Source organism: Camelina sativa, chromosome 10 (assembly GCF_030686135.1).
Source record: "Camelina sativa cultivar CO46 ecotype springtype chromosome 10, ASM3068613v1".
Classification (NCBI taxonomy): Eukaryota; Viridiplantae; Streptophyta; class Magnoliopsida; order Brassicales; family Brassicaceae; genus Camelina; species Camelina sativa.
Genome location: NC_141889.1, coordinates 3,529,635 through 3,554,764, shown reverse-complemented (window position 1 = coordinate 3,554,764; position 25,130 = coordinate 3,529,635). Strand labels below are relative to the sequence as shown.

General features: G+C 34.1%; 5 protein-coding genes across 7 annotated transcripts; 1 reads left to right on the top strand and 4 right to left on the bottom strand.

Moving 5' to 3' along the window:
* Positions 1–682: 682 nt before the first annotated feature.
* LOC104716928 (heat stress transcription factor A-6b-like) lies at positions 683–1,461 on the bottom strand. The gene is made up of 2 exons (XM_010434404.3): positions 1,173–1,461; positions 683–1,059 (listed from the first exon to the last, which is right to left on the bottom strand). The coding sequence occupies exons 1-2, from the start codon at positions 1,383–1,385 to the stop codon at positions 856–858; spliced, it is 417 nt and encodes a 138-aa protein (XP_010432706.1). The 5' UTR covers positions 1,386–1,461; the 3' UTR covers positions 683–855.
* A 271-nt stretch (positions 1,462–1,732) lies between these two features.
* LOC104716927 (serine hydroxymethyltransferase 3, chloroplastic) lies at positions 1,733–5,367 on the bottom strand. Its single transcript, XM_010434403.3, has 12 exons — positions 5,090–5,367; positions 4,349–4,578; positions 4,042–4,237; positions 3,761–3,935; positions 3,560–3,677; positions 3,367–3,479; positions 3,138–3,260; positions 2,923–3,027; positions 2,754–2,840; positions 2,558–2,665; positions 2,390–2,462; positions 1,733–2,260 (listed from the first exon to the last, which is right to left on the bottom strand). Exons 2-12 carry the CDS (start codon positions 4,563–4,565, stop codon positions 1,986–1,988), a joined length of 1,590 nt encoding a protein of 529 aa, XP_010432705.1. The 5' UTR covers positions 4,566–4,578; positions 5,090–5,367; the 3' UTR covers positions 1,733–1,985.
* A 121-nt stretch (positions 5,368–5,488) lies between these two features.
* LOC104716926 (V-type proton ATPase subunit c''1) lies at positions 5,489–7,507 on the bottom strand. The gene is made up of 4 exons (XM_010434402.3): positions 7,222–7,507; positions 7,012–7,089; positions 6,003–6,173; positions 5,489–5,911 (listed from the first exon to the last, which is right to left on the bottom strand). Exons 1-4 carry the CDS (start codon positions 7,347–7,349, stop codon positions 5,746–5,748), a joined length of 543 nt encoding a protein of 180 aa, XP_010432704.1. The 5' UTR covers positions 7,350–7,507; the 3' UTR covers positions 5,489–5,745.
* A 5,130-nt stretch (positions 7,508–12,637) lies between these two features.
* LOC104716925 (Transducin family protein / WD-40 repeat family protein) lies at positions 12,638–16,723 on the bottom strand. 3 transcript variants are annotated; one of them, XR_015569183.1, is made up of 15 exons: positions 16,424–16,723; positions 16,149–16,325; positions 15,914–16,060; positions 15,479–15,836; positions 15,234–15,352; positions 15,054–15,131; positions 14,767–14,931; positions 14,643–14,690; positions 14,366–14,522; positions 14,199–14,277; positions 14,029–14,105; positions 13,819–13,948; positions 13,598–13,727; positions 13,340–13,506; positions 12,638–13,259 (listed from the first exon to the last, which is right to left on the bottom strand). XR_015569183.1 is itself a non-coding variant. In XM_010434401.3 (15 exons), the coding sequence occupies exons 1-15, from the start codon at positions 16,571–16,573 to the stop codon at positions 12,924–12,926; spliced, it is 2,331 nt and encodes a 776-aa protein (XP_010432703.2). In that variant the 5' UTR covers positions 16,574–16,723; the 3' UTR covers positions 12,638–12,923. The 3 variants fall into 3 exon arrangements, 2 of the variants coding, with proteins under 2 accessions (XP_010432703.2, XP_087326674.1); XM_010434401.3 differs by having other exon boundaries at positions 14,366–14,535; XM_087470548.1 differs by having other exon boundaries at positions 14,366–14,535; positions 16,149–16,300; positions 16,424–16,710.
* A 4,923-nt stretch (positions 16,724–21,646) lies between these two features.
* LOC104716924 (putative indole-3-pyruvate monooxygenase YUCCA1) lies at positions 21,647–23,934 on the top strand. The gene is made up of 4 exons (XM_010434400.3): positions 21,647–22,418; positions 22,527–22,775; positions 23,302–23,424; positions 23,518–23,934. Exons 1-4 carry the CDS (start codon positions 21,774–21,776, stop codon positions 23,746–23,748), a joined length of 1,248 nt encoding a protein of 415 aa, XP_010432702.1. The 5' UTR covers positions 21,647–21,773; the 3' UTR covers positions 23,749–23,934.
* Positions 23,935–25,130: the final 1,196 nt, after the last annotated feature.

The following is a 25,130-nucleotide window of genomic DNA, read 5'->3' as shown; positions in this document are numbered from 1 at the left end:
TTATCTGTATATTTATAGCTTAAACGCCAGGAATGGAAAAACGAGAGGTGAAGGATTCGACTCTTTGTTTTAGACTCTTCACCCACTCTTTCAATGGAAACTCAGGTGAAGTCACCAACTTGGTGAATTCTTGCAGCTTTGATCCCGGCACTAACTTCATCATGGCTTCTATCGCTATCTCTACTCCTTCTTTGATCAAGTCGACCACTGCTACAAAGTCTTTCTCTGACAGTCCTCTTGTCGTCATCGCTGGCGACCCTCCTATCCTTGTTCCTCCTGGAACATACGCACTTTTTTCCCCTGTTTCACCATTTCACAAACCACACAGTCTCAGTTTCAAGACTCTAGGGGGCGATAAACACACACCTGTCGATATCATAATAGGCTCTGAAATGAAATATAAAAGCAAAAATTTAATTAAGTATGAACAGTCAATCGAGGAAGTTGATGAATCCAAACCTCTTCGGTGTTAAACAAAGTCGGTGATATCTGGCATTGGTGGTAACTCATATGCACAAGACGACTCAAAAAGACTAGAGTATCACCCAACCAACCACAGGATTTGAACAAGGAAGGGGTTACTTGGAAACTATATCTGTTTCATCGGAGCCACTACTAAAGTTTTTATTTGGTTGTAAGAAGCTATCTTAAAGTAAGTAGCAAGATCTTGGGCAAGGAGATGTACATAGCAATAGAGCAAAGTACTAATCAACGAAAACATACATCGTATCAGAAACCCGAAACTTAAACAAAAGCCACCAAAGAAAGCAACTAAAAGAAGAAAGCGTTGATACATAGAAAGAAAGCAACAAGAAGAACAACAATAACAAACTTGTGAAGAGAAGAAAAAAAAGATCAAATACGCAAATGTTGCAAGCGAGCCTCTGCATCCTTTGCATCCTTAATTGCTTGATTCTCTGCTGTAATAGCTGCTTGATATTTACGGAGATTCTTGTCAAAAGACTTCTGCTGCATCTTCTGCAAGAGCTCAGGTTTACCTCTCACAAAATAGGCATTTCCGAATTCCAGGCGCGGAGACCCCTTAACTCTTTTAAATCCCTACAAACAAACAACCAACATACATACATACATGCTCATATATATAGCAAGATTCAAAACTGTATGTGCGATAGAAGAGAGAGAGAGAGATGATTCATTTGTTAAAAACTTACATAAAACTTGACGTCGTGGAAGAACTTTTTGAGACTGGAGCAAGGAAGACGTCGTGAGGGCCTCGAAATCGAAATAAGCTTGCTGTCTAACTCTCTCGGATTCCAAATGATGAAACTGTGGTTGCTTTTGCCCCACGAGATTATTGAATCCAATGAATGATCGTTCACAACCTCATACAAGCAGGTGTAGAATGGAATCACCATATCCGCCATCGCTAAAGACTTCGGATCTAGAAATCCCCAAAAACGTAGATGAAACAACGAACAAACCCTAGAACCGCAACCCCCCCCCCCCATAGACCACAGCTTCTTTTGTATACACCTAATGTCAAAAAGACCACAGCTTTGGGCCTTTTCCATATACAACCTAGTGTTGGGCTACTAGTGCTGGAGAGAGAAATAAAAGTGAGATAAATTCGTCACATCCCGCGAAATATTTGCTCTCGACGTTAGGAAAAAAAAAAGAAACACATTTCAAAATCATTCATTATTTATATCTATTTTACAGCAATCAAATTGATCATCTCTATCTCATTAGTAAAAAATGTATATCTCCTAGATTTTGCCTTCAACGAGAATATAGAAGAAATCGTTAAATTACAACGTAAAAGTCATTCCACCAACAAATGATAAATATAAAATTTATTTTGAAAACAGCATTATGCATCACTATTTTTGAATTTCTCTAGATTCAAAATGTGGCTTTCAAACTTGTGAAACAAGCAAAGAAAAACCCCTAAAAGACAGGACAAAAAGGTTTGAATAATAATAATATAAGGTTACAACACAAGAGTAAGAGATCTGGTTATAGCTTTAAACGCCAGGGATGGGAAAACGAGAGGTGAAGGATTCTACTCTTTCCTTTAGACTCTTTACCTTCGCTTTCAATGGAAACTCAGGTGAAGTCACCAACTTGGTGAATTCTTGCAGCTTTGATCCCGGCACGAACTTCTTGGCTTCTATCGCTATCTCTACTCCTTCCTTTATGAAGTCGGCCACTGCTACGAAGTCTTTCTCTGACAGTCCTCTTGTTGTCATTGCTGGTGATCCTATCCTTATTCCCCCTGGAACCAAGGCACTTTTATCCCCTGTTTCACCATTTCACAAACCACACAGTCTTAGTTTCACGACTCTAGGGGCAATAAACACAGGATTCTCTCGGTATTAGCTTTTCAATACGAAATTTAAAACCAGAATAAGCGCAGAAAGAAACTCACCAGGGACAGAGTTCTTGTTGAGAGTAATAGATGCCATGTCTAAGATTTTCTCAACCCGAGCACCATCCATGCCCTAACCACAGCAAAAAAAATACCGATTGATAATTAGTGATCCTCTGATTTTAGTCCATTTGCTTTGGGAGATTAATGGGGTTTGTAAGAACTTACCAATGGTCTAAGATCGACAAGAACAAGGTGATTGTCGCTGCCACCAGAAACCAGCTTAAACCCAAGTTCCACCAATCGATTAGCTAGCGCCCTACAGTTAGACACAACCTAAACAAGCAAAAGAAGATTGTTAGAAGTTAATTACAAACTTTCTCCCACCGCAGAAGAACTTAAGATCAAGTAACAGGGTGATTACTCTTTTCTGGTAAGCCTTGAATTCCGGTGATTGTGCGTGTTTCAAGCAGACTGCTAATCCTCCAATTGTGTGGTTATGAGGGCCACCCTACAAATATACAACAAAGACAAATTTTAGTCACCTTGAAAGAAGAATTATCTAAGAGAGCTAATAGTGAAAATATCTTAACCTGCAAACCAGGGAAGACAGCATTGTTAATGGCAGATTCAAGCTCAACACCGTTAACTGGATCCTTCCTGAAGAAGATCATGCCACCTCTTGGACCTCTCAAAGACTAGTAAGGAAAATTATAAAACCATCAAATCATGGGTTAATTTTGGAGCTTTTTTTTCTGCTAGATACAAATCATAATTATGTTTCAGATTTCGGAACACAAATAAATACCTTGTGAGTAGTTGTTGTAACAATATCACAATACTCGAAAGGGTCAGCTACCACAGAAGCAGCCACAAGCCCGCTGATGTGAGCCATATCCATCATCAGGAAAGCACCAACTGAGTCTGCGATCTTCAGAAATTCATACAAATTGCGAGGACAATTACATATCAGATTGAAAGCCAAAAACTAGACAGACACATGAAAGATAGTTTCAACGACCAGGTTGTGTTTCTACCTTCCTCATGCGAGGATAGTCAAAATCTCGGCTGTACGCACTAGCACCAGCGATAATAAGCTTTGGTCTGAAGAGTGCAGCAGTTTTCTCGAGCATATCGTAGTCAACAATGCCTGTTCAATAAATAATCAGACATCAGGAAATAGCCTCACACAAAAGTAGTTGCAAGACTATGTCATAAAAAATCCAGTACCTGTGGATTCATCAAGTCGATAAGGCATGGACTCAAAGTATATTGAAGTTCCAGATACACGCCTTTTAGCAGTCATGAACCCATGAGACAGATGACCACCGTGAGGTAAATCCAAACCCTGAACGTATCAAACAATCCCTTATATTCAATATCTCAAGCACACAAAAAAAAAATGAGGTGAAAAGTGGAAAAAATCTTTACCATGATCCTATCATGAGGGCTAAGTATTGCAGTGTAGACAGCAAAATTTGCAGGTGAACCAGATAAAGGCTGAACATTAACCCCCCATTTCGAAGAATCTAAGCGGAAAGTTGACAAAGCCCGATTCTGGCAAAGTGTCTCCAATTGATCAATGTACTCATTGCCACCATAATATCTGTGAAACATGGACAACAGAAGAAAAAAAACTATGAAATCTAGCAGATGAGTAACAAGAAGAACAAAAGTGGGGCAACAAAAATTAATCTTACATAGTTCATTACCTTTTACCAGGAAGTCCCTCAGAATACTTGTTGGTAAGGCATGATCCAACAGCCTCCATAACTGCTCGAGACGTGAAATTCTCAGACGCAATAAGCTCCAAGCTCCTGAACTGTCTATCTTTCTCCTTTGTGATGATCGTTCGGACCTCTGGATCAACTTCACCAAGACCAGAATCCGCAAAAGGGATTTCATTGCCTATAAATATCAGTCACAGTCAAGTAAAAGAAATCAAAACCACGCACTAATATGTCTTTCACAGTATCAACCATAAATCAAGAAAATGAAAAAATAATAAAACTCTCTTACTGCTCATCTCGACATTAGATAGCGAGACAGAAGATGCTCTTCTTTCAGAAACCAAGTTTCTTTCAAGAAATGAAGAACGGAATGGTTGTGAAACATTGAACTTCAATTGCTGAGAAAATTTGGTCACTGGAGGGCTTAACGAGGGAAAGACAGATCCCTGAACACGTCCAGGTTGCTGAAGAGGAACCATCGAAGTACCAGCACAACAAGCTTGCATACTTTCTCTACTCCTACAGTAAAAAAAAATCAAAGGAAAACAATTAAACAGAGAGACCAGTAACTGTACCCCAGCTAATTGAAAAGCAAATATCTGAACAAATATTCTCGACTCAGATATAGATATCGAAAAATGTAAAAATTCCTGTTTTATACGTTGCAAAGGTTCCCAAAAACGAACAACAGAAGATGTGTTGAACTTGCAAACAAACAATTTCCAAAGCAAATATGAGTAGAGAACATAGAAAAAGCTAAACTAGAATCTCAGATAACAACAGGTTGTTCCGATTATGACTCATCAAATGACTAAAAAATCAACAGCAAACTGAACAAAAAAATCAAACACCAACGAGACAGAGAGAAGCAGTGGCGCATATTATAAGCTCACAGCCACCGAAACCATACCTCAAATTACCAAATATTAGACACAGCAGAGGGAATTTTCATTCCAATAAAAAAATCTTGCGGAAACTAAAAACCCAGAAAAAGAAGAGAAGCGAGGAAACGAAAACAGACAACACTCACCGGAAAGGTAGAAACTTTTTTAGCTTGCGAGGGAGAAGGAAGACAGAGATTGAAGGATGTGGTGGAGGAGAAGAAGAAGTGACTGTGTTTAGGGTTTTAGGGGACACACAACACACAACAAATAAAGCTCCACGCTCCAGGAACGGGACAGCCACCGAATAATCACATACCCAAACGGCGTCGTCTGCTGGTACAATGTTTGGTTTATCACATAAACCGGTTCTGCTTAGTAAGCAATGTGTTGTATAGATTGAATTTTTCTACTGGTTTAGTTGGGTAGTGGTTTTGTGTAACTCTGACTTTACCGATAAAGAGACCAATTGTATCAACAACATAGTACTTGCAGGAGATATTTATAAACATAACCATGTGGATAGACAGATTGATAAACGAATCATATACAAAAACTTGTCTTTGATTATCAGAGAAACCAAAGAGAATGAATACAAACATGAAGATGATCTCCAAAGTGACTTATTCCAAAGTTTTAAACAAATACAAAAAAATATTAGGGATCCAAAAGTGGTTCTCAGTTTTCACACATAATTTTTTTCTTCTAGACGTCAGTATCCATACAACAATGAAGATTATCAAGAAGCCATGTTCTTTCCAGATTTGCAAATAGACCACAACACATACAGACCGGATGGATATATCTATTTGGTTGGCCACGTTGCTTGTGCAGACATAATGATCCCCACAATAACTCCAAACAACCCGAGAGCACTCCCAAAGATCTCGATCACAAGAATCTTTACAAAGAGTGTAGAGTTTTGGGCATCGGACAATGCACAACTGCTTCCAATGATTCCTACACATAACCTGCAAGAGAAATGTGACCTAGGTTGCATATCTGAGGATGACATCCATAAACCGAAACTGTAAGAATAGAGAAAGAGGGGAAGATACAGACCCGCATACAAGGTTGGCGAATCCAACGATGATTCCAGATGCAAAGATTGCATACCCAGCTCTAAGAGACTCAGCGTCATACATCTTTGAAGACGGAACACTCTCCAACTTTGTTTGCAGTATGATTGCAACAATAACGCCATATATAGCTACAGCCTCGCAAAAGATGACACTGGGACAGTTAAAAAGAACAAGAAATGCTTCGTTATTGCATAGTGTCTGCATCTAATCTTGAGCCTGAAGCTCTCTTAGCAAGAAATTAGAATGCAAACACAACTATTCCTACTTAAGCAATCCTAAGTTCGATGATCCTAAGTTCGCTGTTGATATTGATGTTACACGGCATGAAACTCCAACCCTGTAGCTCTGTAACAATAAATAAAACTGCAAACACAACTACTCCCTATTAAGCATTCCTTAATACTACCCATTAGACCCATGGGGTACCGTGATGACATCATTGCGCGGTTAATTAGGTGACTCAGGTCCAAGAATCAAGGAGCCAAACAGGAAGGCACCACAAATTACGTTAACACAGACATTAAAAAGAGATATTTGTAATCTATATCCCCCTCATTTGTTTTTTTTTTGTTAGCTATCTCGATTGTACATCTGTTTCTACTGAAATACACGTAGAAAGACAAAAAAGACACTTGATTATCATCGTATCCAGTGCTCAAATCCCCAAAGCCAGAGCCTTCATGATCCATTGTGTTTCATCATACACCAAAGTTATTAGCCCTACCAACAAGATCGAGTCCTTGGATTCTAATATCCCCAAGGTCAACAACTTCTTCTATCATTATGTGACAATCTACTCTAATTAATATCCAGGAAAGAATATGAATTACGCGACTCAGCCATGAATTCTCATTGCTACTCAGAACAAGACATCGAACCTTCCTTAAAAATGGGAACTAATTGGCTAAGAATCTTTCAATTGACCATCAAGTTAAACTCAACTGATCCTTTCAAAAACTAGAAATTAAAAGCTTGAAACTTTAACATACCTGATGAGATTCTTCGAAGTGATACGTGGAGCTTCAATAGCCGCACCGATCAAACTACTTCCTGTAATGTAAATTCCCCTTTAATGAGAAAAAAGCAAAAAAAAAAAAAAAAAAAAAAAAAGATTGATTGGTGAGACACGATGCTTCGCAAATCAAATAGGTCAATGCTTCTAATTTATCGGGAAGAAGAAGAGGAAGATTGGATTTTACCAGGCGGCACCGAGGACAGAGACGCCGATCGAGATGGCGATTCCGATTGCGGAGAAAGTGTACGGCGAGATCCTTACCAGCGCTGCACCCCACGAGCTCGCATGACCAAGAGCAACCACACCAGACATCTCTATCTATTTTATCGCTCTATCGTCTCTCTGTTGTTATTTTTGAGATGGTCGTGAATCGTGATGATACGATCTGCTTCACAGAGAAAAATATTCATCAGGGCCTTGTGATCTGAAGATGATATTGGGAACTGAAATCACGCGCTCCAAACGCGCGTAAGTAAATTATCAGAAAACTTGGAACGACAACGTGTCAATATCTTCTTCGTTAGCTTGGGCCTCATAAAAGAATGATTAGCCCAGTAAGAATTGAAATATAATCAAGTTACAATTGGTTTAGAATATGGTTTAATATGTTTAGAATACATTTTAAAGGTATTTTTAGAAGAAAAAAAACTAAATTGTGGTATTTTTGGAATAGAAACCTATTTTAGTGATATTTATGATAATTGCCTTTTAATATATTTCTTTTATCTTTTTCATATTAATTGATTGTTATATAATATATTAGATATTTGAAAGGAAAATAGAAAAACACATAGAATTTGAAAACTTGTATTAAAATTGCGCACTTGAGGAATAGTTAAAGCTATACAATTTTTTTTAATAAAATAATAAAATGTTAATATGATTATAATAATAGAAATCATATGACAAAGTCTATTTAAAATTTTAGCAAAATATATGCAAAATTAAAGCAAAACATAAGTAAAATCCCTGAATTTTCCAAGCGTCCTTCAATTTTCTCCATTTTGGTTTCCATCCTTATCTTACAAAAGAAGAAAATGAAAATAAGAGTTAATCTAGTTGGAGATAGAACTCTATGGTGTACATATATAACACAACAACAAATTTGTGTGCAAATAGTTATTTGTGTGCAAATAGTTATTTGTATATATCTCTTAATTATGTTTTCCTTCTGTTCATCTCTCTGTGTGTCAGAATGCTCATTTTTCTTCTTCTTTTAATTTGTATTTTAGTTAATTTATTTTTTGATGGTGACTTCTTCTCTCTTCTTTGTGGTAGAATTGATGTTATCTTAACAGTAGTTTTTTTAGTTTTGTTTTGGTGTTTGAGAGTTGAGTCAAGTAAAACGAACAATGCTAAGACTACCGCTTTTCCGTTTCCCTTTACCATGCAAAAAATGTTAGGGAGATTCGAGGGGTCTTGTCAACTATTACGATTTTGTCACTATCGTAAAGGTGAATGCAATAAACCATGGTGTATGGTACCAACCCCCAAAGATATGAGTAGGATGAGTATATTCACCACCACGGTCTTTTAAAGAAATTTGGAATGAGCATCGCCCATATACTTGTGGCACTGGAAACAAGGGTTAACAACCCCACCCACAGGAGAAAATCATTGCAACGAAAGACAAAAAAAATGTAAAGAAAAGTTACTAATTATCAAAAATATGAACTGTGAGCATAACTGTAAATTAAGAACAAACGAATCAGCACGAAAGTATCATGAGTAAACCTTGTCAGTTTGTTGTGACATGGAACTGTGGACCGGCCTTCACGATTTTATATGCACCACATTAAAAAAAAAAAAAAAAGAATATTAAATATAATCACACTGATCTTATTATATAAATCTTAGTTTTGAAAGTTAGTAATTCATATAGTCGCGACATGTGTCTAAATATATCTATTATATTTCGACATGTGTGAAAAGAAATTTTATTTAATAATTATTAGGAATCTTAAAAAATCCTAAAAATAAAAGGATTAGAATTAATATTTTTAAAAAGTATATAAACCAAAAGTAATCTATTATATCACTACTTCTAATAGAAAAGTTATATATTAAATTAATAAAGAAAATATGTGAAATTGATAAGGAAAATATTTGCAATTTAATTGCAATTATTAAAAAGAAATTTATACAGAAAAGTGATTAAAGTATAAAAAGGTTTAATGTGTTGAAATTAGTGATGCTGAAAAAAGTGTTAAAATTAGTTATTAACATAATATAAGAAAATAAGATAATCAAAATAGTAAATTAATGTAATTTCCTTAAATTTTTCAATCTGTGAATGATTTGATAACATATTCAATATTATGTTATCATATAAACCTTAGTTTTCAAAGTTAGTAACTCATGTGATCGCGACACGTGTCAATTTTAACAATTAAAGATTTTGTCATGTGTTATACAAAAACATTATTTTACATATTTGTAAATTATATGAAATTAAATTTTTTTAAAATTAAGAAATATAAAAGATAGTTCATATATCTTATTATATAAACCTTGGTGACAAAATTACTAATTAACAAGATCGTGACACATGTCAAATATATTGATTAGATGTCGACACGTGTCTAATTCTATTTACCGAATTTTATATGTTTCTATATTAAAAAATGTCAAAGTTACTCATTAACAAAATAGTGACACATGTCAAATATATTGATTAGATCATGACATGTGTCTAATTTTATTTACAGAATTTTACATGTTTAGATTATATAAAAAAAAATATTTTTCTAAATCAAAAAGGAAAAACAAAATCAATATACTTTCTAATTATATTATACATGTGTTCTCAATAAAATTTGACATGTGTTAACAAAAACAAAATTAATTAAGCATGTATATTAATCAATAAATAATGAATAACAAAGCTAAAAAGGATAACATAAGTTATTTAACATAATTTTAGTCGAATATAAATTGTATTTATCGTTGTAATATAAATTTTTATTGTAAGTAAGCACACAAAATCTTGAAAGAGTAATGAACTTAAAAAAAATATCAATACATGATGTGTATTAGTATAGTTTTACATGTTTTATTTTAAAGATCTAATGCATGTAGTAATATGAGAAACCTGAAATAAAAATAGAAAAACTGAGTTTATAGGAATGAATTTTTGGTTCATTGATGAAAACTGACAAAAGTATTAATTATGAAATTACGACATATATTAAAATAATATTTAGAATATTTTTGAATTTCCAAATTTTTTGTGGATGTTAACTGATTTTTTTACTGATTGTTTATTATTAAATTTAAAATACTAACCAATATACATATTATCTCATATGATGCTCATATTAGTTTTTTTTATATTAGAATTTTAACTCTAATACATGAAGAAGTGAATTATGGTTTAACGATGAAATATATAGTTAAATGTGATTACTAAACTAAATGTCTAACGATAAAATATATTTTAAATTAAAAAAATTTCAAATGTTAATATGTATCATTTTTAAAAAATTTGATTCAAGAATATTATTCATATTTTTTATGTTTGATTTTATAATTTGAACACATGTATTTTTGTAATGCATATGTCAAAACATAAGATAATACGAAATATATTGTAATTTATAGGAATGAATCTTCACTAATTTGATGTAATGTCTATATATCTTTATATATGTTTTTATTTTATAACTTTCACTTATTTAAAATTGATTATGAAATGAGTTAAAATTAGTACTTATGAGATAACAACATAACAAATATATCTTAAATATGTTGATTCAGTTTTATTGCGAATTATTTTCAATTCTTACTAAGATATAGACTTGATATGATTTATTAATTGTGTTTGATATAAAATATTTAGTTCTATGCATTAAGATGAAATATATAATTAAACTTAAAATATGGTTTATTACGATGTTATAGTTATTTAAATGATACTCCATGGTCTAAGAGTGTTTGGATAAAAATACAAACATTAATAAACAATAAATATTATGTCATTCATAAAACTTCAACCAATAAGAAAATATACAGAAACGATATATTTTTCCATGAGAATATTATATCAAGCCAGATAGAGCTCAATCTATTACCACATGCTATATATCTCCGAGAAAATATTTTTCAATCTATATCTCTCATATTCTATAGTTCAAGATCTATATCTCCTTTGAAACATAGTTTTCACCTAATTACGCACAAACATCGGTTTTGCTCGGTTCACTATTTATTGAACCAACTAAATAAAATAATAAAATAAATATAACCTAATTTAAACCAAATTAAATTAATTAAAACAAATTAAAAGAAAAAAAAAGAACATAATGATTTTCTTCTGTTAATCAAAGATTGAGCTTTAGCTAGCTTGATGTGAAACTTTTTGTGGGAAAATATATCGTTTTTCCGGAAAATATATTGCATAGTTCAAATAGTCATAAATTGTTATATTAATAAAACTTGTACATAGAAATTTGAGAAAATATAATAAAATAATGTTAAAAGCCTTCAAACTCTTATATAATAGAACTGAGAGAGTATTAAAATGAAATATGAGAAGTTCATATTCAATATTAAAATGTTACAAGATAAAAACTAAAAACATGTCTATTACTACTTAATTATTCTCAATAATTTTTTAAAATTTGTACCCGCGTTATTACGCGGGCCTTATCTAGTATATATATATAATACTAGTTCTAATTTTAAATTACTAATTCTATAAGAAAAAAAATTAAGAAAATTATACAATTAATTACTATAATACCATAATTAAATAAATTATACTGTCAGTTATTAATCTTAAAAGAAAAAAGATTTTAGATATTCACCTTTACATAAACAAATAATTTCTCTCCTAATAACGTCTTTGAATTTTTGATTAATTTATGATAATATTAGTATAATTTTATTTAAAATTAGTTGGACGATAAGTAAAATTATTACATATGAGATTACAAAATATGAAACAAATATATTTAAGATATTGTTACTTTTTCAAATATAATATAAAATTCGTTTTTAGTTATTTCTTTGAGAATTATGTTTTATTAATTTTTATCTTTAAAAAAATATTAAGTAAGATATAAATTTGATATAAAGCACATTTTTTAATATGAAAATTATAAAATGTTACTCAGTGGGATTGAGTGCATAGAATTAAAAACTAATTTTATTATCATGTAATATAGAAAGAAATTGTATTACAAGATGGAGTGTGGGTTTAAAAATAAAATCGCATAAAATAAAATTAACATTTTGAATACAACTTAAAATTTCACATATTTTTTTTATATTCGCGTTAATATGAGGGTCTAATCTAGTAAATTAGAATTTGCGGAGATATATCAAATTATTTCAACAAATAATATTTATATTAATAGTTTCTATCCTCTTATTCCCATCATGTGTTTATTTATGCTGCCTTGTTTTTTTTTAATCTTAATTTTTGGCTACGGTAGTAAAATATAGGTCTAACTCTTTTTGTTAAGTCTCAACATTTCATTCCTTGCTGATATACAAGTTTAGCCTAAAAGAAAAGAAAAAAAATCGATAACAGTAGCTACAACGAATCGGATGGGATCTCTTAACATAGAAGGAAAAAGTACTGTTACAATTGACCTTACTTTTTACGCAATATATAAATAGATATTTGGTTAAAACAAATGTAACAATTATATCATACACCTCAAATCAGCAAGTTCTACGGGATGAATGGAGCTTAACTATTATCAAAACAACCCTTTTATGCAATTTAGAGACTTCCAGAATCACTATTCCAGTTTCTACATATCATATTGGTAGCTGCAACGAATCAGATTGGGTCTCTAACAAAACAAAGAAAAAGGGTACCAACAAAATGCTGTTATCCAAATGTGTTCTAAAAGATGTGGTCTCTCAAGAGCTATGTCCTCAGGTTTGTCTCTCTACTCTTTCACTTTCACACACCTTTTTAAGCATCTGGGAACCAAAGATAGCAGCGCACACGTCGGGATAAGGCGGGAAATTGAGCGTTGATCCACAAAAGATTGTTTCCCAAGGTCTCTCTAACATCATAGCTTTCTTCTTACATCTCTTTCTCTTCTTACTTATTGCTGCAAGAAAAGCCTCATGATCTATGGCGCTGGTCTCCAGATTTTCATCGCTATAAGGATCGAAAAGAACATATTCATGGCTCCTGTTAACATATGCGAGAAGTGGCTGAGACTTTTTACCGTCTTCCACAAACGAAAGTGTTCCTCCCCTTGCCTGCAATAGACATTATGATCAAGAGACCTAAAGATAATGAAAGATCTTTGATTAAAAGCCTTAGTGGTAGACAAATGTACCTTCATTACAGTCCAAATAGCTACCGGTTTAGGGCCTGACCCATCAAACAAGAGGATAGCGCCATCTTTCCCGCGGAAGATCTGCTCATTAGATTTTGCCGACCTATAAGATTCTGGAAGCCATGTTAAAACTGCAAAGTATGGTGAGTCCGCTTCAGTGGCAATGGCTGCAAATGGATAGGAAGATGAAATATACTTAGACAAACAAACAAAAAAATTAGATTACATGAAAAAAGAAAGAAAAGATTAATGATAAACCTTCTACGTGTAATCTGTATGACCATGATAAAGTGAACGTCATCAAGTCCCAAACAGATAAGTGCCGTTTAAAGCGATGGGATGCAGCAATAAGGAAGCCTCCTCTAGCGAATGAGAGTTCCATAATTGGCTGAAACATTCACATATCATATAAGATTTCAACACGGGCTGTAGTTAATAAACATGGATTTTTTTGCTTTTTTTCCTTTAAGAAGTCATACCACGTTAGTCTTTCCAACTACATACAAAAGTTCGTTCTTTAACGGATGCCAGATAGTAATAACTGTTTTAGCCGCAAGAGCTAGACAAGAACCATCCCAGGAAAAAACAGCAGCTGTTATTGGCGTTCTCCTGAAAAAGAATTCATCAGTTTCAATTGAGATCACAACAGCTAAGTAATGAGAGATGTTAAAAAGTTCTTAAGATTTTACTTATAAGAGCCAACTCCATGACATATCCAGTTTGAATCCTCAGGTGTCAGATTCTTGTCACTATTGCAAACCCAAATCTTGAAAGACATAAATTCATATCAGTAACAAAAAGGTCAAACGATATTCCAAGAAATGATTCATTATTCAATATACTATAAAACAATTCCTACCTTGAAGTCCCCAGCAGAAGATATACTAACAGCCATGGAACGGGTGGGGTTAAGGGCAATGGCTGTGATAGCAGCTTCCCTGTAGAAAGATAAGGATGAAAAAGTTACTCTCACGATGAAAAGAATCAAGTAGTCTGAAAGGTTATAAAAACATAAAAGTAGAAAACCTGTGAGGTTGATCTATAACTGTCGATAAGCTGAAAGTTTTGCTATCTGGTACAAACACCCAAAACTTGAGAGAAACTAAGCCTTCACTGAAATTTGTTGCAGCAAATCTGGCATCAGCTGTAGCCATCACTGAGCCATTCCGAGAGAGAGCAACCGCTGTCAAGGAAACCTATTTTCCATAATTCTTCAAAATAATTACAAAACAGGAAGAGGGCAGATCCTTTACTAGTAATAGCTATGTCATGATGTTACAGAGAAGAAGCAAAATTTACGAACCCGAACTCCATCATTATCTGGATGATGGTTACTCTCGCAAACTTGAACCTGCATATGTTAGGTTTGTTAAATAGTAACACCAAACAACTAATACAAAACTCAATAAGCCTTTTAGGATGCTAACCTCTGAAACTTCATGGTCATTTAAAAGGTTGTAGAGTTGAACACGATGATTAGCTGTGCAAAGAGCAGCTATACCGGAAGAACGATCAATGGACACAGTTCTGATGAGGCATATATCCATCGTTCTAACGTAGCATAAAAACCCTGTAGGGTCTAATCTTCGAGGCTATTACATAGTAAGAACACAATACGCATCTGAAGCTAACTCCAGTATAAACGGAATCCAATAGGAGCATGCTTTAAACTAACATAACAAAGAATTTTCTTATAATGATAATAAGAACGAACCTTGATTCCAGATATCGTTCTCAATATCTCCATGGAAGGCATTTTAAGAAGATGAATCTGATTATCTGCACAAATTACCTGAAACTTCTTGATCTTAGTAGTGTCAATGAAACATTTCTTTTGCAGGTTGTATATCACGGCCCACTTAGATTGTAAGCAGAAAAAAAAACTCTAACTTACAGAAGAAAGAGTTGGATCTGAAGAGAAGATGAAATACAACAAGGGAGATTCTATCTTTGGCAAAAGTTGCTTCTTCCTTGTATCTAGCTCCCAAACAACAAGAACCCCTTCCTTTACCCCTAAAAGAGTCACAAGCAAAAGGAATATAACATAAGAAGTCAATACATACAAGTACTGAAAAGTTAATTTTCTTTATCCACACACATAGATACAGTCACTATGAAGAGAAAATAACTCAGTCTCACCAGAATACAAAAGTGCTCCATCTGAAGAGAAATTAAGGACGGTTACTTCAGCGGAGTGCCAGTTGAAAGTAGTGCAAGAAGATTCAGGATCATCTTCACTTTTCACTGAAGTAAGTTCTCCATTACCAATATCCTTCCAAATTAACACCCTTCCTGTTACATCACCGGCTGCTAATATTTTCTGATTGGGATGGAAAGCAAAAACAGTAATCAACTGTGTGTGACGTAATGTCGTCTCCTTTGGCATGAGATGCTCTGATGCCCCAAAAGAAGCATTCCATATATGTATATTGCAATTATTACAGACACCAAAAAACTCTCTTGAGGGGCTTAGAACAATAGGTTTTGGTTCTTCCATCTGCTCGTAAACAACCTTTATAATCAAAACAAACATGAGACTAATCGTAAAAAAATGGTAAAATCAACAAATCTGACCTCTTTCAAAATGTCTCCACTAGGAAGAGGCTCGTCAATGAGAATAAATCTCCGGATTTGGGCAAACAAATCTTTGGACACAGTTGAGAAGTCCTCAACCGAAACATAAGCAATCAAAGAACGTGACACGTTAGATGGAATCATCACCTAAGAAAATCCCAATCATATGAATATACTTATTAGAAAGGGAAAGCTACTGTTAAAATCAGAAAAAAAAAAATGAACTTTAACAGACCAGAGAGTAAATAGGAAGGTGGGTATCAAAAGACTTCAAAAGCTTGGGCTCCGAGAACTCCCAAAGATGAATTTTGCCATCGAGGGAGGAAGTCCAACAGTAAGTGAAGGTATCGTCGGACTTCAGATCAACAATCACAGTCGTCACAGTTGCTGTATGACCCTCGAGTGAAGTAATCTTTAATTAATAATAATAACACACACACACGCATACAAAGAATGAGAAGAGATCAGAATGAGAAACCCTAAAGGAAAGGAATTGATAAAATCAAAAACCTTTAAGCCAGTGGCGACGCTGTAAACAGAGACGGAGTTGGCTGTGCATAAAAGAAGCTTCTTTGCGTCTTTCGAGAACGCCGGAGCAGAAGTAATGTTGTTTCTTCCGCCGCGAATCATTTTGCTTCGACTCCGAGAAGACGAAAACATCTCTAATCGGCGATTAAAATATACACAAAAAGCTACGCTTTTCCGACGAAAAATTCCCTCGCAAATACGTGCCCAGTCCTTCGAGGAAAAACATTAGTCAAGTGATTTTGTAACCAAATTGTGTTACATATCAAACTAAACCACAGTCCTTACTTTCAAATTTTATGACTACGATAAGTCGATAACCGAACAAGTTGGTTTAGATTCCAACCAAATTAAACCGCCTATTAATGGGCTTTTATCGTTTCCACTTTCTTTACAGGCCCTTTACTCAACAAATTCTAACTAGATTTTTTTTTTTTTTTTTTTTTTTTTTGAACAAAGAACAAATTCTAACTAGATTAAAACAATAGTTTAGGGGCATTAATACGTGTATGATTTCGCACATATCATCAAATCTTTATCTCACCATTACAAAAGCTTATGAAAGCGCGATTAAATGTGCAGAATAATCATCACCGCCAATTTTATAATGAAACCTTATACAATTAGTTCGTATATCTTCTAGACGAAATTAAAAATTAAATTCAAATCATAAAGCAATGATAAATCTTAACAAATGTTTATCCATATCTCGAATGGGCTTGGTCGGAATATTAACTAATAGTATAATACCTTTTTAAACACAATAATGTATGTCGGTCCATGTATGCATACGAACTAGAAGTCGAACACTTGGTGGTATTTTGCAAGCATGGCAAAAATATGGGTTGTTGTTTTTTAAGACATCATTATCAGAAAGTTGGGTTCCATTTGTTATAGAAGCTGGAATAACTAAATTTACATCATTTTACTTGTCGAAATGATAAATTTTAAGAATCTTACGTATTGCGCGAATTAACATGAATGGTTGATGCGGCTTATGTGGTTTTGTTAGAGTACGGAAACACACAAAAAGATTATGGTTATTTTTTCGTGTGTTGTAGGATCGTGATTAAATTTTTCATTAAGATTTTACTAGTTTTTTATAACCGACCCTTTTGGCGATATATGGCTCTAAAGGTGTATGGATTAGTTAAATTCCTCCAATATCAAAATACTAAAATCTTAAAGCATGCATGCGCAACTTAGGTGCCTCATATAAAAATACTGAAAAGTTGAGAAATGAGAGGAAAAGAAGACGAGAAACAGCTGCATCAAACTAAAACTTACCCACCGTGCTCACTTCATTTATCTTAAATCTTAACCAAATCCATTTATATTATTATCCTAATTAGTCGATCAACAATAGAATCATCTTGGCCAAAATAACCATTTTTATGCAACGCTTTTAATTGGTTGTGTCAGAATTTGTTATGCTTTCTGAAATTAATTCGTTTGCTACAACTTTTTTAAAAAATTGAATCTATACATTTAGAGTGGAACCACATGCACGGCACTCCTTATGATATCAAGCATGGAGAATTCGTATCAATGATTATAGTTGTACTTTCAATTATTTTCTTTTACCCTTGATTATATCTTTCATCATTACAACCTACCAACAAGCTTTGTTTTCTCATAACCATGTTATAATTAACAAGTCACTAATACGTCAATAATAGCCTCATTTAATTATTACATTTAGTCTCTACCCCCTAGATTCCCAAATAAAGTTTGAACACGAAGTGTTACGCAAGTATAATCAAACAATGGAAATGTTTACACTTCAACACATATTCTTTAAGATAAATTAAAAATCAATCATGATTTCTATTTGTAGCTCGCAGCCTCGCACTACATCAATACATAGACATAACAGTGACTATTAAAATAATATGTGGGAGTATTATATATACAAGAGAAATATGTTGTCTGAACTTTTATTTGCTAAATTATTGAGCGATGCTTCTCTAAATTTTTCTAAAGTAAATATTAGATGTACATGATGTTCCGTTTTAGGTTTGTAATCTGAAAATACTTATATTAAAGGATTCAACAAATTCATTCAGTATGTTATACTCTACAGTGACGAAATGGATCACAGCGATGCATGTGTTTATATGTCGAGTTTTGCATACATTTTTAAGTCTTATCCAGTTTATCATCCTACAAAGTACAAACTCTTAAATATCTAGTATTTAAATAAATACTTCTATTAAGGCTATAAAGTTTCTCCAAGAAGCATGTGAATGAATTATGCTTGCTTTCTTGTACAAACATTTTAGCTAATTTCGGCGCACGATCATACCCTTCGTAATCAAATTGTACATAGCTTGATAATTTTGTATATTAAATTTTCTTTTTACATCAAAATATATAAATTCCTAATCCATGTCCTTGTAAAATATACTTTATATGCATGTTCATGTTTGAGAGGACTATAATAGTAAACGGAAAATCGGTATTTTCATACCTCAGCTAAGGGATATGTTGAATTCATATCCCAACTTTGATATTGAGCAAATCTATACATTATGTTCAATAATATTCAAATTCACGACACCAACTTGTAAAACTGTGTTGAATCATACACAAGCCGTTAACGGCTGCTTACGTGGAAGCCACGTAAGAAACGACGTCGTTTTGAGAAACAAATTAAAGGGCTTGTTTTGGCTAAAACGACGTCGTTTAAATCTTCTTCTTCCTCTTTTCTTTCTTTCCTCGATCGAGCGTTGAATTAATTAATGTGGATTTTTGTTGGCAATGCAGATTGTTATCGTCCGAGGACGTTTAATGTGTTGTTCCCAGAATATAGAAGCAGATCAAACACACATATCAAGGAGAAACTCACTTAATGATTTCTCCTTCTTCAACGTTAGAACAAATAGTAAAATGATATAGACTTGCTTTGAGCAATCTCCTAAGACAGAATTTCGTCCCTACTGTGGTGTAAGTAGTTAAGTGGACGTTTATCTTCAGGATTCAACTATCGATCTCCGGATTACACACCTCCGGAGATCCTAGCAAACTATACTCTGTTTTTCTTTCAGATTTTTACGACTATGTTTTTGTTTTAGAAATTTACAGGAAGAAGAAGAAGAGACGAAACTGTTATATCTCGTTTATGTCATGTGATGTGTTTATATATTACCCCAAACGTTGTTTTTACAACTGACGTATATGTCTTTTCTAATCGACGCATACAAAGAGTGAAAATACGTGTATGTTCACTTATAGACACATGTTCTTTTCTTAGTTTAATTTAATTAAATCAAATTAATTAAACAATACTCTATTATAATCGACAGCGGTTTCTCGGCGGAGCAGAATCCATTCACACCTAAAGCATCTCTAGTCCGTTACTGGAACAAAGAGATCCGTAGCGAATCTCCCAGATCGGAGTTTTTAATCTCCAAAGCCTCGCCACTCAACGTCGTCGACTCAACCACTTTCTCCAAACCCGCCACCACCAACTCGCTCCCAACTCGGTTTCCCGATTTCTGCTCCGCCGCTAACATCTTCTGTTTCCCCGATTTAGGAACGAGTCTCGAGAAACACGACGAAGATGTCAAGTTCTCCACTTACGACCAAAAGAACTTCACTAACTATGGTAGTGGTCGTCCCGAAGGAGACGAATCGTTCAAGTACTACGCCAAAGACGGAAACGTCGTAACAGACTCATTCCGGAGATACAGCCATAACAGCGCAGCACACGACGATAAGTTCACCGTCTACGGGGAAAACAGCAATGTCATCGACCAAGGATTCAACGTTGTCGACATTGTTATGTTCTCTCAAATGAGAAAACCCCTAAATTATGAAAACCTCAAGAGTCGAGATTTACCAATGGAACAAGCCTTTTATTTTGTTTCTCAAAACGACGTCGTTTCTTACGTGGCTTCCACGTAAGCAGCCATTAACGGCTTGTGTATGATTCAACACAGTTTTACAAGTTGGTGTCGTGAATTTGAATATTATTGAACATAATGTATGAATTTGTTCAATGTCAAAATTGGGGTAGGAATTCAACATACCCCTTAGCTGGGGTATGAAAATACCTATTTTCCAATAATAAATGTATACAAAAAAAAAAAATTGAAAGCTCCACTTATGGAAATCAAAGCTGAAAAGATAATAGTTGCGTCTACTAATTATGCTTCTTACTAAAACTGTAAAAAAAAAACACGTACATAGATGTGATATTACACATCATGTATGTATGGACATGCGCATAGAATGTTTTATAAGGTGTTAAGTCGTAACAACGAATAACCATGCATAACTAGGAAGTAGGAAGCGTAGATCGAATTTGCGTCAGTTGTATACTTGTACGCATATGTATATGTATATCCGGTGATTGGTATCAAACCAGTTAAACTGCCGCGCGCCTGGCCATTGTTCTGGTTCATTATTTTTTGACAGGAGATATCAAATTCCTTTTTTGTAGTGAACTTCACATTTGAAATAAGAATGAGACTTTCTCCAAAAAAAAAAGAAAAAAAGAATGGAAAATACATCTCTTTTTTTTTCCTTATATTTGACGATTTGTTCCCCAAAATCAATTGGGAAGAAGAGCAAATAATTTACTTAACCTTCACGCTTTCCATTTATTACACTCTGCTTTTTGAACTGCCATTTTACTATTCCAATGCCTCTTTCACTACTCTTCCTTTTATCTACACTCAATTTCTAGTTAATTCTTTTTAAAAAGGAACATAATTCATTCATAATAATAAAATACTTAATATAGGCTTTCTAGATCAATCATACGAACTCAAGATAACTCCACTTCTACATAAGAATTTTTTTTTTCTATATAAGATTTTTATTTTGTTAATAATCTCTCGCATAAGCTTAATAATCTCATTCACGGGGTTCTGAAGAACTTAAGTTATTTTTCGTTGTCCATTAGAATTGTTGTCTTCGCCCCCCATTATCGAACTTGTGAGACCATTATATATAGTTATGTGATGTGGTAAACCGTAGTTAATTATGCAGATTACCAGTCTAGCTCTGTTTACCGTCTAATTTGATTATTCCACTTAATCTGCCGTCAATATTCATAATGCCCAAAGAAAATAAGAATATTAATTTTAGTTTTACAGTCTAAATATAACGAAAAAAAAATACAAATGTACTATGTAAAAAGAACGTCATAGAGAATCTTAGAAGGTCCTACAAACCCAAACCCCAAATGAAACCCCCCCTTCTATAAATTACAGTTCTTCATCTCACACAAAAGAACATTTCTCCAAAAGTAAAACATATATCTTCTCACACTCTTTTAGTCGTCTCTCCACTCTTTTAAAAACATTTTCTATAATCATCCATAAAAAAAATGGAGTCCCATCCTCGCAACCAAACCGATCAGTCCAAGCAGATCATCCTCGTACACGGTCCCATCATCATCGGAGCCGGCCCTTCCGGTCTCGCCACGTCAGCATGTCTCTCAAGCCGTGGAGTCCCTTCTCTGATCCTAGAGCGTTCTGATTCAATAGCATCTCTATGGAAATCTAAAACCTATGACCGGCTCAAACTCCATCTCCCAAAACACTTTTGCCGGTTACCCCTCTTGGATTTCCCTGAAAATTTTCCAAAATACCCTTCCAAAAACGAGTTCTTGGCCTACCTTGAGTCCTACGCTTCGCACTTCCGCATCATCCCGAGGTTCAAAGCGGACGTCCAAAAAGCGTCATTCGATTCATCTTCCGGTTTCTGGAGAGTAAAGACTCTTGATAACACGGAGTATCTCTCGAAATGGCTTGTGGTGGCCACTGGTGAGAACGCAGATCCATGCTTCCCGGAGATTCCAGGTATAAAGAAGTTTTCCGGCGGGAAAATCGTTCACGCAAGTGAATACAAAAGCGGCGAAGAGTTCCGGCGTCAGAAAGTTTTGGTCGTCGGATGTGGAAATTCCGGTATGGAAATTAGTTTAGACCTCGTCCGACATAACGCCTCTCCTCATCTTGTTGTCCGAAACACCGTAAGTAAAAAAACATGTTTAATTTTTTAGATTTCTCTGTCGGTAATTCTCTCCCATTCTTTTATGTAAACAAATGAGATGATACAATTATTTTACTTACGTACGTAGGTTCATGTGTTGCCAAGGGAGATACTTGGGCTATCAACATTTGGAGTTGGGATGACACTTCTCAAATGCTTACCCTTAAGGCTCGTTGACAAGTTCTTGTTGTTGATGGCCAATCTTTCGTTTGGAAATACCGACCGGTTAGGTCTTCGCCGGCCGAAAACGGGTCCGCTTGAGCTAAAAAATGTCACCGGAAAAAGTCCGGTTCTCGACGTTGGAGCTATGTCTCTCATCAGATCTGGCAAGATTCAGGTGACTTTAAGTTTTCAACTATATCGTCTCTTTCTATTTAATTTAATCTTGTTCTCTTTTTATGATTTGAGTGACAAAATTTTGCGTGCCTAGAGCGGGCAACTTTTAGTAATTATTTGTTTATATCTTATAACTCTGTATAGCCCACAAGATAATACTATTTGTATTAGCCAACTTTCTAAAAGAACCGTGTTAATATTGTGGAAAACTACAAAAGAATTAGTTTTAAATTGTTAGCTTATTAAAATGTTTTAGTAGTCCTTGAGAATGTTTCCTTTATTCTCTTGATGACAGAAAAAAGTTATTTTTTGTTTGTATTATTTTCTGTTTATTTATGCTTCCGTAAACCAGTTTTCTTTCCGTCTTCAATCTTCATGATTTTATAAACCATGCATGCATGTTTCTAATTAAGCTAATCGTTTCTCTATTTCTTTCTTAAGAAAATACTATATATATATATATATACCTAATATATAAAAGATATACCTAATATTGGTGATTTGCTTATGTAACCAAAAAAATGAAGATAATGGAAGGTGTAAAGGAAATCACAAAAAATGGAGCAAAGTTTATGGATGGTCAAGAAAAGGATTTTGACTCTATCATATTTGCCACTGGTTACAAAAGCAACGTATCTACTTGGCTTCAGGTAATGCATATATGCTTCCACATATCTCTCTAATAACTCCCCCCCACTCATCCTAAAAAAAATAAAAAAACTCATGAATAATTTATTAATTAGGGAAGTGATTTCTTCACGGAAGAAGGGATGCCGAAAACGCCGTTTCCTAACGGCTGGAGAGGAGGGAAAGGATTGTACACAGTTGGTTTTACGAGGAGAGGACTCCTTGGGACGGCGTCTGACGCCGTTAAGATCGCTGGCGAAATTGGTGACCAGTGGAGAGACGATGATATCATGGGGCCTATCAGGAATTTGTGCAGTTCCCATTTTGTTTTTTTCTCTAATTCCTAATTTTCCTTTTTTCAGTTTTTTTTTTCTTAAATTGTTGTTTTTTTTTTTGTTTTTAATCCTTTACAGTTTACACTACCACCTAGTTTTGTTGTACGTTGTAAATCGAAGAAATAACTTGTCAATGGTTAGGGGTTATTGTGTGAATATCAGCTTTTGTATACTAGTCAGTGAGTGTTTGTCGAAAATACAAGTCTATCTCGGAAGATCAAATAATAATCCCATGGTACTAATAGTATTTATAGAAATTCAAACTAAATATTAAAATGTGAATGTAAGAGAGACAAATGGATATGTAATATATATATAGAGAGATGCAGACGTAAGGAAGAGAAGGAGGGAAGGTGGCACTGATTTGTCACTGAAATGAGAATCAATAGAGCTGACACTATCTTCTGCTATCACCGCATGGACGATCTCTTTCTACCTAAATGACACATCGCTCTCTCTCTCTCTCTGCCGCCATGAGAGACTCTATGCACATTACACACACGCGCGCATATTTCTAATAAGTGATATAACTTCTTTTAGGGTATCAGTTTAGTAATGTTACCCAATATACAACTTCATTCACTCAAGTGACCTAAGCAATTGTCATTGTATTCACATCTGAATCGATCATTAGTTGCAGTCACAAATGAGGTTTTCCATATATCTTTATTCTAATTAATATTAATGGCTTTGCGCAAACAATTTGCTAGTAAAACTATCCGTGGAAAAAGACATTCCTTAAATATCTGATAAAAGGTTGTTTTAATTTTCTTTTAACCTATCTAACTTAATACTAATTACAGTAGTTGTATATTGAATTTATATTTTAATGTAAACTCCCTCGAGATCGGATTATAATGTCATTACTATTTTTTTCAAAGATGTATGAAGAGAGAATAATTAAAGAAAACAATACGAAAAAAATCAATGATATTTGAGGGCATTGAATTCGAGAAACGTTATGACACGCATCCATGCATACTTACTTACGTTAACTATGCTCAGACACTTACGTCACTCTTTTGATTTCCTTATTTTATGCTCTTTCATTTTAAAGAAATAATATAAAATAAAAAATTCTTATGGTTAGGGGCTTTGTCCTACTGACCATGTTGCAGGCACACTGTCAATTTTCAGATTTGACATTTCTCTTTGCATGTTAAGTATGTCATCGCTCCCTTGCCTCGCTAGTCGCTAGTCGCTACTACCTTCTGTGTTTAATACTCCAAATCTCTCTATAACTAATTTTCATCTTTTAATTTAGTCGTTTTAATTGCGTTTAATTACAGTCATTCTCTACCTACTTTAACTTTTCCCGTGTTTTGTTTGACTATATAGTACTACTAATTACTATTGGACTGATCAATCACTAATTAATGCTAGTAAAAGAAATC